We start from the raw sequence: 15,483 nt of genomic DNA, 5'->3' as shown, positions 1-15,483 counted from the left end.
ACCCCACTGAAGCCTGCACGCCTAGAGCCCGAGCTCCTCCCGTGAGGCCACCACAAGGAGCCCACACACCACGGCTAGAGGGTGGCCCCCACCTGCCGCAACTAGAGAAAGCAAGGATCCCAGCACGGCCAAGACTACATTTTTTGAAAGAATGAAAAAAAAAAAAAGAAACAAAACCAAGAATGGCCAGAAGGGAAAACGGGGGCACCACCAAATGCTTGAGAAGAGGTTAAAAAAACCAGTTCCCTTTAAAATTCAGCATACAACCACTGTACCACCCAACAAGTGCACCCCTGGGCATTTTTCCAGAGCAATAAAACCTAGGTCCATACAAACACCTGTATAGGACTGTGCATAACGGCTGTACTCCTAACCACCACATCCGGAAAGAAGTCAGAGGTCCTTCAATGGGTGAGTGGGTAAACGAGCCGTGGAACACCCACGCTGTGGAAAACTACTCACCCATAGAAAGGAACAAACTAATATACACACACAACTCAGACGAATCTTGAGGGAACTGTGCTGAGTGAAAACAGCTCCTCCCCAAAGGTTACATACTATATATTCCACTTATGTAATATTCTTGAAATAATAAAACTATAGGAGTAGGGATCAGCTTAGTGGGCGTCCGAGGTCAGGCTGCGGCTCCATCTGGGTTGCAGGAGGGGCCTGAGGTGGCAGAGCCCATCCGTGTAATGACTCTGGCAACGTTAATACGAGGGCTGGGAAACTGCACTCCAGTGTACCACTGGGGGAACCTGGATAAAGGGCACACAGGATCTGTCTGTATTATTTCTTGGAACTGCAAGGAAACCTACAATTACCTCAAAACGAAGTTTCACTTTTTAAAAAAGCTTTCAAATGAGTTAGGGTATGAGGTTACATTAGGTCTATACACCAAAGGACTTCTTGATGGTCCAGCGGCAAAGACTCTGCACTCCCAATACAGGGGGCTCAGGCGTGATCCCTGGTCAGGGAACTAGATCCCACATGCCTCAACTAAGACCCAGAGCAGCCAGATAAATAATTAAAAAAAAAAAGTCTAGGGACTTCCCTGGCGGTTCAGTGGTTAAGAATCTGCCTGCCCATGCAGGAGACACAGGTTTGATCCCTGGTCCGGGAAGGTCCCACACACGGAGGGGCAGCTACACCCGTGCACCACAACTGCTGAGCCCACGATCTGCAAAAAGCCACCGCGCTAAGGCCACGCGCCACAACCAGAGAGGAGTTCCCGCAACTAGAGAGGGCCCGCTCGCAGCAATGAAGACCCAGCACAGCCAAGTGAGTCGTTTTTTTAAAGTCTACGCACTGAGACTGGTTAGTACCTACTCTTCCGACATCTGCCACAACATTTCAGCAATAAATATTTCCCTCTCCAGAGATGACAGACGAATGATAATTCATTCAACTAACACTGCCATCTGACAATACACTCTTAGTAATCTAGACACTAGCTACTGCATTAAACTGCACATAAGAGGATCTGTCTCAGCAGATAATGAGTTAGACCGCGGAACAGACACAGGGCAAACTGACCAACAGAACACTAGAGTGCCCAGAAACAGACCCCCGCACACAGAAAGGGACATCACAGAGGGACACTGGGGTAGCCACCGAAACAAATTCATGACCCATGACCATGAGCCCAGTTTGAACAATACTGACTCTTACACAGCTTCAAGAGTGGCAGTTTATCAGTAACAATGTTCGTTGTAGCTAGTCTGTATTAGGGGAAAAACTGCAGGCAACTCAAAGGCCACAAGAACTGATAAGCTGTGTGCTACTCACACCCTGGTGTGCTGAATACACAGCAGTCAAAATGGATAACTAGAAGGAACATGGCGGAACCTCAGAAACACCTCTGAGTGGAAAGCACTCCCAGATTACATACTGCAGGATACGCTTTCGTAAAAGCTCAAAAACAAAAGTATCTGCTCAGGGCTGCATACTTAGTGGATAAAATTATACATTTTAGAAGAGAAGGAAGCAGAAGTCCATGAGGTTCAAGAAAGCAGTCACCTGGGTTTGGGGGTGTGGGGCGGCGGTGAGCATCGAAGCAGGGCCGTGGGAACAGGAGAAGCCATCTGGACAGGCAGCACCAGTGACGAAGCCCCCACTCTGAGAGTGAGCGCCAGAGCAAGGGTGTGCATCTCTTTACCACCCTTCACAATTTACAGACGTGAACTGCTCTGTATACATCAAATTACACGTAAATAGGCACTTGGTGGCTAAGACTCCTGGCTCCCAATGCAGGGGGCCCAGGTTCAATCCCTGGTCAGGGAACTGGACCTCACACGCGGGAACTAAAACAAAAGATCCCACGGATCCCACGTGCTGCAACTAAGACCCGGCACACCCAAACAGATAAACTACATGCAAACAGATAATAAAGAACCAATAACACATAAGCCCACGACCCGGAATTTTTTAAAAATCTTTAAGCAACCGCCTCCTGCTCATGACTGAACGCCCACCAGTTGCTTCCCTACCTGTCCTGGAAGGCACTGAAGTGCACCTCTGGATCTCAAGTCAAGTGGGCTCCCGTGACACAGCGATGTCTCAAAATCAACATTCAAGTGCGCCAACAAGTAACAACAGTGAAAGAAGAGAAGGTGGTGGGAGGCGCACCGTCCTCATGGAGGCGCAGGCGTGGCTCCCCAGGTCACCCCAGCACTCCCACTCCCCCAGGTCTCAATGTGTTCCCTGAGCACGAAGCGGCGGCGAGTCCTGGGAGTAGCATCTACGCAAGCCCTCCTGTGACCACCACAGGCAGGTAAGGACTGAAATGTACAAAACCCACTGAAGACATGTCTCTAGGATGCTTTTCGGTCTACATTTCTGATTTTCAGGCCCAAATGATGAAGATACTGTGTATAGAGAGGCACTCTTTAATGCACAAGGACATGCATTGCAGAGGCCGTCCAGAGAGTTCAACCAGAGCTGACCAACGCGCACACGTGCCGATCTAGTCCGGTCTCAGAACATCGCCAAGGACAAAGGACGCTTCAAGGAAAGAGGCGGCCTAGCCATCGTGCAAGTGCTCTGCAACAGGTTTCCTCTCGCCCTGACAGCACGACCTGCACGGAGAGGTGACAGAAGCGCCTGATGGGACCACACTCGGCCCAATCACGGGAAGGGACCACGAGGTGCCACTCCTAGTTTCAGCCACGACCACACACACAGTGGGACATCTCCGCTTCTGTTATCTGGACAGATTTCACAGCTGACTGTGAGCTTTCATAAAAACACTTGGGGTCAGAAGCGGAATTCAAACACGACAAGGCCGAGCACTTCGCGGGCCTCTCTGGAAGTTACTGACCATCACGCTCCACCAGGAGAGTCGTTACAGCAAGAACTAGAGGCTGGGATTAAGAGGACATGGGAGGGAGTTTTGGGAAAACTGGAAAAGTCCATTTCTGGACCCCAGGAAGAGGATAAAGCCAAAGGCTCTTCAGTTCACCATCACCTGCCGGATCCCATCCTGTGCGGTGGCCTGAGGTAGGGTTGGCAAGTACACACCACCAGTAGCCAGGAGACCTCTGCCCAGACCCGTCCTCCACTTTAGTAAGCAAAATACCCTCATTGAGGGTTTAATCCCTCCGCTTCCGAGCCTCCCCTTCCCCTCAACAGCTAATTCTATTTCCGCGACTAAGCAAGATAAGGGCTCACTGAAAGGCCAAAGGCCAGACTGCCACCAGGACAGTCACAGGCGGCCTGCCACCTGACATTACACTGCAACTGCCAAATGAGTAAGAGAATGAATGGCCTGCGGCATGCTTGTTTATAGAAGGCAGGAAGGGTAACCACCGGCCTACCCCTGGCTGGTTCAGACGGGATGACAAATGAGACAGATATACCGAAAGAAGATACAACTATTTCACAACTTAGCAGGAACGTCACCACCAGAGAGGACATTATAAGGAATCTCACACCCAGCCAAGTTAACTGAGAAACCCAGGCTACCAACCCCACATCACTAACTGATTTCACACCCACTGTGGCATTCGGTCTACAGACAACCTTGAAAAGTTCAAATGCCCTTAGGCCTGACTCTGACCAAAACACTTCATCAGTCCTTTTGAGTCTCCGTGTCCTCGTCTGTAAAATGAGATGGAGCTCCATCTCTTCCCCTCCAAGACTACTCCACTCTCTCCCCTCCCTGTCCTGGGACCCACCGTGTGGACCACATCCATGGGGTCTCTGGGTGCCAACAGGATTTGCCCAACAGGCCATGTGGAAGCGAGGCACAGAGGTAGGTCAGGGTACTTCTTGCCCACCCTACTTCCTGATGGGAAACAGGGGCTACCTCCCTGGAACAAACATCTCAACTCCTCTCAGGGATCCTCTCCACAAACTATCTAGAAAACCAGTCACTCCATCACCTCTACAAGACTAAAGTGGACACCTAAAGGTCCTGCTACTACCAGCCCTGGGAAACCAAACCTTTGCTCCTGACTTCCCTGCCCTAGACTCAACAGTCTCTCCATCGCTGTGCTGTGCCCAGTCTTGTCCGACTCTTTGTGACCCCACGGACAGTAGCCTGGCAGGCTCCTCTGTCCATGGGATTTCTCAGCCAAGAATCCTGGAGTGGGTTGCCATTTCCTTCTCCAGGGGATCCTCCTGACCCAAGGATCGAATCCACCTCTCCTGCACTGTCAGGCGGATTCACCACTGAGCCACCTGGGAAGCCCAGTCTCTTTATGGACCTTTACTCCAAACTCTCCTAACTTGAATGTGCCACCTACTTCCTCCTGGGATCCTAGATTACATAGGAGACACCAACACCTGTACCTTCTAAAGTTACAGATTAGAAATCACATAGCTACTATTGCCAGGCCCCGAGCCCTGATTACCGTTACGACAATTCTCTGGGCGGGAACCGTTTGTCCCAGTTTACAGAGTGGAGGATGAGGGACGTTAAAATATTGGCCCCAGCACACACGGGTGTGGAAGAGCTAGAACTGGGGCCTTAGTCTCCAGACGCTATTCCGTTTCTATTATCACCGTCACGGTCACTATTTTCCCTACCACGCCAGAGCTCCTTATCTTCGTCATTCCTACAAGCAAACAACTCTTCTTGGACGAAAAAAATCTTATTTCTAGGCCTGGACACAGTTGACCCGTATGGCTAAGAGGGGGAGTTGCGGAGTCGATTCAAAGTGCAAAGCCTGACTCGCCACTTACAGGAAGTGTAATGGTGACCAAGAGAATTCCCTCCACCGGGAGCCTCAGGGTCCTCCCACAAAACGGGAAATACAGCAATTCCCTCGCCGGGTTCTGGCGAGGGTTCAATAGGATAACTCTTGAGAAGCACCTGGCGAGCAGTAAGCGCTCCGAGAACCGGAGACGCGCTGGGAAACGGCAATTTGGAGGCTTTGGCGCTTTTTATTACCTCCGAGGACCACGGAGGTGGGCCGGGGCCTGGGAACCCGAGGGAGAGAGCCCGCCGCCGCCGCCCACGCCCGCGCCCACCTGCTCCTCCAGCCGCTCTATCTCCAGCTGGTTCTTCTCCTCTTCGTCGTAGCCCCACTCGTACTCCCCAGGGGAGCTCTCGGCCGAGGAAGCCATGGCGTACTCCTCATCTCCATCGCTCTCACTCACGCCTTCCTCCTGCTGGTCCCACTCTGGCCCCATGGTCTTGTACGTCGCGGCGGCCACGGCCCGCGATAACACCTTCCTCCTCGCCCGAGCCGCCTTAGCCTCATCCTCCTCTCCCTCGGCCTCGGGCCCGGCCTTGGGCTCAGCCTCCGCTTCAGAAGCCGATGCTGCGGCCGCCGTCGCCATCTTGGACTTCCAAAGACTCCCGGGTCCTCACTTGGCCGCCAAAGACCCGCAGTAGTTGGAGCTGCCCGCGGCGCGCGCCTGGTCAAAATCCCGCCCGTCTACCACCTGCAGAGAAACTATGCGCCTCGGATGACATGGAAATCTCGAAATACACGAGATTCATGTTATTTTATATACTTTCAGTAGCTCTTGTTCGAAAAAAAAGCTCACCAACAGGGCATGCGTTTCGGCACAACGTCGGACAGCAGTTGGGTCCTTAGGCAGGAAGTGGAAGCCATAGAGGCAGCCACGGAGTGAGCGTGATGGTTGTAGTTAAGGGTTTGGCGCCATCTTGAGAAGGTCAAAAATGATTCTTGGAAAAAACACCTTACCACCTAGTCTGACCTGGCGCGTGAGTCAGTCTCCCCAGCAACTGAGCCTCAAACGCGCAGAAAAGTCTTAAGTCCTCAGGGAAGGATCGATTGCACCATTCATGAGAATAACTCATTTCCCAGAGATTCCTTCTCTTTATCGAATGCCTGGCGCCTAGCACTTAAATACACGTGTGAGTTTTGATTTTATAGGATCATATTCTGCAAACCAGTATCAATAAATTACATTAATAAACATTTACTTAGAATCTCTTCATTGCTATATCTTGTGATTTAATCTGTGCCAGTTTGCTTTTTAATAGAGACATAAACATATACAATTTTTAAAATCAGAGAGCAAAGTATTCTTTCCTTTAGTTAAGCTTCTCACTTTAGTGGTAGAAAAGCCTTGGTGGGTCTATTTATTGCCTTGCTCCCTCAGTAGCAAGCTTAATTGTGTCGTCTTGGGTTGTTTTCCCAAAGCACCCTGACAAAAAGTAGATACTCAACACAAGATTTGCTCAATGGATGAAGAACTGTCCTTGAATTAGTACAAAAAAGATCGAGGTTTACAATGACACTATGTTTCACTTAGCAGCACACAGCCAGTTAGGAGCAGAAATAAGATTCTAACTCAGGACTGTTCAAGTCAGAATCCCAACTGGGCCCCTCTGGGCAACCTAGGGCAAGTTACTAAACCGTTCCGATCCTCAAACTCCTAAGCTGCCAAATAGAGCCAAGAAGGGTGGACTGGTTGAGCCTCTGCGCCGAATTAGGCGGTGGGGCTTTGTGAACGCAAAGCTGGGTCCTGATTTCCAGCTCAAGAATCCTCAAGACTCAGAACCCAGCTCGGTGGACCAGCCCTCGAACGATTTCAAACCTTTAGGCTCCGCGCCCCGGGAACAAAACGGGGACACGTGAACGCAGCGGGAGGGCGCAGGCGCAAGGTCGCGGGTACTTCAGAGCGTGCGCGCTCCCAGCTGGGAGCCGGCTCGCGCACGCGCCCCTCCCCTCGGCCGCGCGCTCCACCTGCGCAGGCGCAAGCCCTCAAGATGGCGGCGGCGGGAGCGGGCCGTCTGAGGCGGGCGGCGTCGGCCCTGTTGCTCCGGCCCCCGCGCCTGCCCGCCCGGGAGCTCTCAGCTCCCGCTCGGCTCTATCACAAGAAGGTAAGAGCGGCCCGGGGGTCCGCACCGGGCGGGGGGGCGGGCGGGAGTGCGAGGACCCCCCCCAGAGGACTTAGGGGTCCTAGCGGAAGCCCAGCCTAGTGGCCCTCCCCGCTCTGCGCGGCCCTGGAACCCAGACTGCAGCCCAGGGCCCTGGCCGCCCCCAACCCTGGATGGAGGGGCCTTCCTCTCAAGAGGCCGCCCCGAATGGCTTTCCCTCGCTGCGCTGGGGCAACTAACCGCGCCTGAAACAAGAATGACAGCGCCCGCTAGCCTAGCGGCAGCTGCCCTCCATCTGAAACATCCATCCAGCCTTTAAACCTCTCGGCTGCCCAGGAAGCAGGGTCCTGCTCTGTCCGGGCTAGCCGGACACACAGCGGCCGAGTGACCTTGGGCGAGTCACTGCCCCGCGCTCGTCAGATGGGGTCTGGGCAGCGCCCCCGTACGCGAGTCCATTGCCTGCGGAGTCCTGGGCAGGGCGCTTGGCACAGGGAGGCCACTGAGGGTCGGTGTTACTGTTGCAGGAGCTCAGAGCCTCCGAGTGGACATGGACGTGTAACCAACAGTCGTCACGTTTTTGTGTTTGTTTTGGTTTGGCTTGGGGGTGGTGGGATGCTGTGAGTTAAGACAGGTTGGGTAGTTGGCAGCCACGTGAGACGTGTCCCGCTTGGGAACCGGTTAAGTAAAAAAAGAATGCGGTAAATCAACCCCGGGGCAGAAAGTCCAGACTGGATATTATCTTACAGATCCTTGGACTTGGAAGTCAAAATCCGTGGTCGGATAGGTCGGGGGAAGGGGACTGGAAGTTCGGAATACTTAACGACTAACTGGGAAACAAACCGCAAGGTTTTTAAAGCCTCGCATATGCCAGTTTGAATAGATGTCTTCTCTGTTCTGGCTTCCACGCGTTTGCGCACAGACCTCACTCCCCGCGGACCCAGGGCTGTATATTGTTGACCGTACGCGCGGAATGACCTGGCGCGCGCAGCCTTTCTGCCACCAGGGCGCGCTGCGGCACCGCAGATTTCAGGGCCCCGAAATACAGTCCTGGTGGTTATTTATCACCACACACAAATGGCCGTATTCCATAGCCTTGTTCCTCCGGTAACAATCTCCATGAGGCTTCTGGGACCATACAGACGTATAGGTTTTTGAATAGTAATCATTCTTTTGAGAATGGATTTTCTTCCGAAATTACAAAAGTGCTGTTTGAGCCCAACTCTGTGACTTGGGTGGTTAGAGGTCAAGTAATTAGTTGTGGTTCAAAACCCCACAGAATTAAGACATGATTTTGCTGCTTTTTCTCCTGGATCCCCATCTCTCTTAAATCCTGCCCAAGTGAAATTTGGTATTTAGTGATGGCCTGCCAGGCCCAGCTGGCTGACTTGAAGGAGCTTGCCATCAAAGGCGGGGAGATGAACAGCAAAAAAGAGTGACTGTGATTTCTCTTCACTCTCATTTCAGGTTGTGGATCATTATGAAAATCCCCGAAATGTGGGGTCCCTTGACAAGACATCTAAAAATGTTGGGACTGGATTGGTGGGGGCTCCAGCGTGTGGGGATGTCATGAAATTACAGGTACCCCTGGTTTCCATCTTTACTGGTGGTAACAGTGACCCCTTTGCTTGTACAGGGTTCTGCAGTTGACAGAGCATTTACATGTCCAGCATTTCCTCGGGTCCCCATCTTGATTCCTGTGAGGTGGGAGAAGTCAGTGTTACAAATGATTCCAGCAGGGGCTGAATCCTAGTCCTCCTGGTAAACTGTGCTGACCCCTTCTGACAGAATAAACAGATCTCACGTTCATACTCACTGTATCAGTTAGCTGTCCCCAGAGGGACAGGAAATGCCATAAATCAAACTCTGCCTGCCCCCACGGTGGAAGCGCCCGGCACTCTGGTAAGCCATAGCTTTCTCCACATCTCCTTCGTCACTGTGGTGGGAAGCTGGCCAGGCGGCTTCATGCCTATCTTGGAGAACAGAAGCAAGGCAGGGAGGAACACACTGCATGCAGTTTGACGTCAAAGGGGAAAGCACCAGCCAGTGACCTTCACTGCCAGCTCTGGCAGTGCTTAAAGGTACACACTGACCCAGCAGCTGGGAAGCCAAAAGTCAGGCTTGGGAGTGGGAGGAGACTGGGCAGGAGGCACACTTTTTGGCTGATCTTTGCCAGCGAGGCCCGTATAATTCTGTATAGTTGTTCCTGCTTGCAACTTTTCATTGCTGAACTCTTTGAAACAGGGGGGCCTCAATAATCAACGCCCAAACTTTTAAGTATGGAAAGCAGGAGCAAAACTCTTAGGAAGTGCCCTGCGGGCCTCCCTAAGTGCCAGGCTCTGCAGGCAGTGCCAGAACCCTGCTAACTCCTGCCTCTTTTCCAGATTCAAGTGGATGAAAAGGGGAGGATCGTGGACGCCAGGTTTAAAACATTTGGCTGTGGCTCTGCCATCGCCTCCAGCTCATTAGCCACCGAATGGGTCAAGGGGAAGACGGTAAGGCTCTTGAAAACTGGAATTAAGTCATATCCCCACACACCTGCCTCTTGGTTAAGGGAAGGTCTGAAACAAACACACACTATAATTTTTTTCTAAATATTCCAAGGATTTTCTTCTTAATTTTGCTTACCCAGATTTTTATCAAATTCTTCTCCACCTTGGGAATTATGGATAATCTTAAGTGTTTTTTTAGTTTGGGGTTTTCTGTTGTTGTGGACCATTTTCATTTGTTTGGGGGTTTTGGTGGTATTTTAACTAAATCAAAAAAAGGTCCCCACCTACTCCTAGAACACAACAGAAGTGGAGAGAAATCTTTGGCTTTCTCCAAGGACACGGATGTTATCATTCCTTAGAAGTCTAAGTCTGCTTGCGGGTGGGTGTACCATGGTTTGTTTTGTTTATTTCTTCCCATCTGGTGTCAGGAAGGATTGCAGGTGGCTTACAAGGATTCATGAGATAACTGACTAGCCTTTCGAAAGTCCCGTCCTCATTAAAACCTCTCAGAAAGGCCAGACTGTAGGTGCTCGTCCTTGCAGCCCCAGCACCGGAGTTCAGCAGGCTGAGTCACAGAGGCCTGTGCCGGGCAACTCTGCAGCCAGGCCGCCTGCCAGGCCACGTGCCACCAGTCCCCTGTGACTCAGGGCCTCCTGGCCAGCAGGCTCCTCAGGGCCAGGAAGCAAAGACCCAGCTTGTGCTGGCCGATCTGTCCAGAACGATCCTCAGGGGGAGTGGGCATGAGGAGACAGCACCTCAGAAAGTGGAGAGAGGGCGTTTCTCTGACCTTGAGAGCCTCCCATCTGAGTTCGCAGGAACAGAACTTGAAGCTTAATTCAGTAGAGTTAGCGGACTTGGGAGACTGGGGGACAGGCTGGGAAAATGCTTTCCTTAAGGCAGCAGGCCCTGCTCCACAGAAGCCTGCCTCCGGCTCTGCCCTTGGCTTGAGACAAAGTCCAGGCGTTCTTTCAGTCCACCTGGAGGTGAAAAGTCCTCCTACAGGCCGGGGATGTGCCCCAAGGTCTCCTCCTAGGAGCTGTCTATGCTGCTGGCCCTGGCCCCGCCCACCTCGCTGACACCATCCAGCTCACAGAATCGATGGACATCAGAGAACTCATAGTCACACAACCAACGCAGGAAATCACTGCCTTTCGGCAAACAGGCTCGAGGGGACTTCCTGGTGGTCAAGTGGTTAAGACTCGGTGCTTCCACTGTAGGGAACGCACGTTCAATCCCTGGTCAGGAACTACACTCCCTCATGCCATTTGGCCGAGAAAAAACAAAAAAACAGCTGGAGCTGCTGGCCTCAAGGAGATCCCTCCGAGCCTCCCCGGGCTCTGCTCCTGGCTGTGACAGTGTCTCTGCAGGCTGGGCTCACCCCAGGCCAGCAATGTTTGCTCTTCGGCCCCACCAGACAGAGCATCACCAAAGCTGCCCCTCTGTCCTGTCTGCCTCTCAGGTGGAGGAAGCCTTGACCATCAAAAACACAGACATCGCCAAGGAGCTGTGCCTCCCGCCTGTGAAGCTGCACTGCTCCAGTACGTGTCGCCTCCAGCACGCCAACAGGCTTGGGCTGGGGGCGGGGGTGGGACTGGGGCGTTTCCGTAATGGTGTCCACGTGCATTTGGACAGGTGAATGGTGAGCCCTTTGGGGTCGTGGAATCCACCTTTATAACCTCAGAGGATTAGAGCTCGGGTTGTCTTCACAGCCTCCAGAAGATCAGGGCCCCAGGGTCTCCCGGCGGGTGCTGTGGGTTGGGCATCATGCCGAGCTGGTCGCGGCCTCACATCTGACCCTTCGGAATGTCCTCCAGTCGTGTCCTCACCTCCCCCTCACAGAGCAGGAAATGAGGGCTCAGGTTCAAGCCGCCCAGCCTCACAGCTCCTGAGGGAAGGGCCAGAGTCTAAAGCCCAGACTTTGATTCGGAATCTGTGCTGTTCCCACCCCACCGTGGAAGTTGGCACCGGTGAAGGAGAAAATGCAGCTTCCACCATAATCCCATCTGCCGTGCATTTTATCACTTCCTTTCCAGAGGCCTTTACTCTCGGGGTCTGCATCTGTGTATGTGGGATGACTCAGCCCAGCTGTGCAGTACCCTTCTCTTCACTGTCCTGAGAGAAAGCCCAGATGCCGAAGGCTTTTACTTGGCTTTCCCGTTCAGTCTAAAGCCTTAAAAATCTCACCCTTCTAGGGGAAGGAGGGAATGAGACACAGTAGCCTTAACTAAGTGATGGAGGTTTACTGACCAAATTAGTTAAAAATCAGCAGAGAGCCAGGCCTCCTGCCAGGGCAGGACTCACAGGGCAAGACGTGAGTGCCAGGGCCCGGACGGAGGTCTCCTGAGACCCTCGTTCTTTCCACTGAAGCTGGAGTCTCAAATACCCGAGAAGAAAGGCCATAGCTTGTAAACATTTTCACGTGGTTTCAGAGAAACCCCTGCCTTTTCATCAGGCCTCCATGGACGCTGGAACTTCGCCAGCGCTCTCCACTGCCACTGCAGCTTTCCCAATGCTTGTTTCCCCAAAAGCCTCCCTTGTAATACCGACTCCGAAATAAAAGCTGCCAAACTTGGGGTCACTAGAGTGAGCCGGCAAATGCCATCCCACCCCCAGACTGACGCGACCCGAGTTACGCCAGCCAGCATCACCGACATCCACCGTGTTATCCCGACTTCCTTGTGAGCAGCTGAGGACTAACGTCTGTTGTGTCGGTCCCCGCGCACCCCTCCCCCAGTGCCCCAGACACTTTACGTATACAGCCCTCACCCTATCCCAGCGAGAGGCTGAGCTAACGTAGAATCCCAGGTGTGTGCCCCCCCCGTCCGTCCCAGAGCCGCCCCAAGGGAGTGGCTCAGGAAACGGCCAGCTTGCTCCTGACCCTGCACCCTGGTGAGGGGACTGTCAAGCCCGTCCCAGCACCACTGTCTCAGCTCTTAAAGATGTAGAAACCTACAGGCTGTGTTTTGTTCCGTTACCTGCAGTGCTGGCTGAAGATGCCATCAAGGCCGCCCTGGCTGATTACAAGCTGAAACAAGAGCCCAAAGCAGGAGAGGCCGAGAAGAAGTGAGCCCCGTGACAGGGGCCTCAGACGCCCCGCAGGCTGCCAGCACCCCCGCCACGCAGCCATAGAGGCGTCCCGGAGCCCTCGCACTAAATAAAAGCGCTCTGAGGTCCACACAACCTGTGCTGCTCACCTTGCGAGTCTAACTCAAGCAAAATACACAGCCTAGTTGTTCTGAACCCTGGGGTTTCCTGCAGCTCACTTGCATCGCCTTAACCTCGCACGTGTCGATCTCAGTCTGTGTGTGTAACCCCAAAACTGAAATCAGTAGTGAAGTCTCAGGTTTGGGGAGTCGTGAAGTGCACAATATCTAATTCTACCTGAATCTTTTGGGGGAAGATGACCAGTAGAATGCCTTGGTAAGATTATTTGGTAGGACCAAATAACATACAAGTATTGTACATAAAGCAGATTTTGCATCTATATAATAAATAAAGGAATGTTGTAAGAGTGTCTCTCTGGTAAGCCTTATCGCTGGGGCCCCTCCCTCCCTTCACAGGACTGCCTTCAGCCCCACGGGGTTCGTTCACAGATGCTGGATGGGGTGATGACCGAGGCTCCTCTCCAAGCAAGCCGAGCGGCAAAGACCACGCGTGAAGGTCTTCACAAAGCCGATGTCAGTGACGTCTCCTGAAATGAGCGGGGGAAGGATATGGCCATTACTCTTCACTGGTCTTTACAGAATAGCAGGCTGGCAACTCAAAGTGACTCCAAGAGATTCTTTCTGTAACTCCCCTGGTTTCTGAAATCTGAGGAACTCTGGCTTGGACTCTACCCTAAAGCTGTGGACCGAAAACAGATAGAGGCCTGAGGAATGAGCTTTAAATAGCAGTTTCTAGGCCCAGGGTCTGCTCCAGGTCTGGCCAGGCAGTTCCAATATCTGACTTTTTTTTTTAACTTTTTATTTGATGGAGTATAGCCAATTAACAATGTTGTAATAGCTTCAGGTGGACAGCAGAGGCCCTCAGCCATACAAATATACGTATCCATTCTCCCCCACGGCCCTCTCCCGTCCAGACTGCCACACAACGTTGAGCAGAGTTCCCTGTGCTGTCCAGCAGGCCCTCGTTGGTTATCCAATTTAAATATAGCAGTGTGTACATGTCCATCCCAAACTCCTTACTTGTCCCTTTCCCCATCCTTCCCCCCAACCAGCAGCCATAAGTTTGTTCCAATACCCGACTCTTGAGAACCTCTTGGGTGGTTCTGTGTGGAGGCGATGAACCAAGCCATCAGGAAGAAACCTCTTTGCTCCACACCTGCACAGCTGTGATACTTAAGTAGTTCGTTCTGAACAGTCTGTATGTGTACGGTGATCTAAAGTTTTAAAACATCTACCTCTGACTCAGGGACAAGTAACAGGCACCTCATCTCTGTCCGCCTATCCCATCCTCCCCCAGGGTAGACAGGCGATGGGTGGCGGGTCATGCAGAGATGCCCTCGGTCACACAGCAGCTCAAAGCCCCACTACAGGAGGTCCAATGGTCTAGTGAAAACGTGACCTCAAAATGCCAGCTAAGACTCAGATCTCCAACTTCAAAAGTAAGATGTCCTGACGTTCAGGCATAGGCTGGCTGGGTCTTCTCTTAAACATACCTCCTTTGTTTAAAAAAAAAAAAAAAAAACATGAAACGAAACTCCTCTGGGTTCTGGGGAAGGGCATGGAACTTCAAAGGCCCTTCCCCACACCCAGTGGGGAAGGCCACAGAGCAAGGCCTTCATCAGAACCTCAAATTAGAGCAGCCGGGTGGAACCATGTCACATTGTCCCGTGTGGCGTCTCTGCTGTTTAATTCACGGTCCCTCTAGGCTGTGCTTGTCTCTTCATTATATGTGGCCGCCCTGCAATTCCCCACCACTGTTCTTTGCAACCTTTTTAAAACGAGACATTTTTGTCCCAGTTACACCCTTTGAGAGCCAAGCCTAAATTCTACACATCAGAAGCTGTTCATAAACAGCCACGGCAATAGCCCAAACCTCAAAATATGTGGTCATGTAGCTGAAAGATAAGAACATTTTGGTTGAACTTCCATGAGAAACTGTTCTTGGCCCAGACACAGCTAGTCTGAACCACAGGGGGGCACCATGTCCCCGTGGGTGAACTCAAGTCTACAGATGTTGACATCCCAACAATCTTCGCATCTCCACGTAAACCCTTCCACGGGAGATCCCAACGTGTAAGTGACAGAAGCTCCGTGCACTCCTGCGTTGGGCCAGGCCCTCACATTTGTAATCCCCTCCATCCTCAGCACAGCCCTCTGGGGTGGGCATTGTTTCAAACAAGCAAACTGGCTCGGGAGGTCAGCTACTCCCAGGCCACGAGGTTGGGCGTGGGCTGGGAGACCTCAGAGGCTGAGATTCTCCCGCCCTGTTTGCTTCCTGCAGAACTCGACACCACCGGAGGCTCCCCTGTGCCTTGAGCATCAGCAGGAGGTGACCCCCAACACAGAGTGAGCCCTAATCCATTCATTTGGCCAACTTGCCGCCAAGCACTGTGCCTGGCCCCAGCCGTGCCTCAGTCATCCGGGAGCCCAATTTAACCCAACATCCAATTAAATCTGATGCTTTGTGGGTAGGGCCTGGGCACAGACATTTTTCCCAAAGCTCGCCGGGAGTTTCACAGAATGCAGCCCTGAG

The 15,483-nt window shown here is 52.5% G+C and overlaps 2 protein-coding genes across 4 annotated transcripts in view; one reads left to right on the top strand and one right to left on the bottom strand.

The window, feature by feature from the left end:
• SART3 (spliceosome associated factor 3, U4/U6 recycling protein) overlaps nucleotides 1-6,278 on the bottom strand; it is a 40,080-nt gene extending 33,802 nt beyond the window's left edge. Inside the window, exon 1 of one of the 3 annotated variants that reach the window (XM_052655113.1) lies at nucleotides 5,473-6,278. In XM_052655113.1, coding sequence (XP_052511073.1) covers nucleotides 5,473-5,784 — 312 coding nt within the window. In that variant the 5' untranslated portion in view covers nucleotides 5,785-6,278. Of the gene's footprint in view, nucleotides 1-3,466; nucleotides 3,599-5,472 lie in introns of those variants that run through there. The other 2 variants (XM_052655114.1, XM_052655115.1) reach the window with 2 other exon arrangements.
• An 865-nt stretch (nucleotides 6,279-7,143) lies between these two features.
• Nucleotides 7,144-13,300, top strand: ISCU (iron-sulfur cluster assembly enzyme). Its single transcript, XM_052654579.1, has 5 exons — nucleotides 7,144-7,300; nucleotides 8,762-8,875; nucleotides 9,679-9,789; nucleotides 11,246-11,324; nucleotides 12,768-13,300. The coding sequence occupies exons 1-5, from the start codon at nucleotides 7,187-7,189 to the stop codon at nucleotides 12,851-12,853; spliced, it is 504 nt and encodes a 167-aa protein (XP_052510539.1). The 5' UTR covers nucleotides 7,144-7,186; the 3' UTR covers nucleotides 12,854-13,300.
• Nucleotides 13,301-15,483: the final 2,183 nt, after the last annotated feature.

This window comes from Budorcas taxicolor, chromosome 17, assembly GCF_023091745.1.
Source record: "Budorcas taxicolor isolate Tak-1 chromosome 17, Takin1.1, whole genome shotgun sequence".
Classification (NCBI taxonomy): domain Eukaryota; kingdom Metazoa; phylum Chordata; class Mammalia; order Artiodactyla; family Bovidae; genus Budorcas; species Budorcas taxicolor.
The sequence above is the reverse complement of the archived record's forward strand: the minus strand, read 5'-3'. Positions and strand labels throughout refer to the sequence as shown.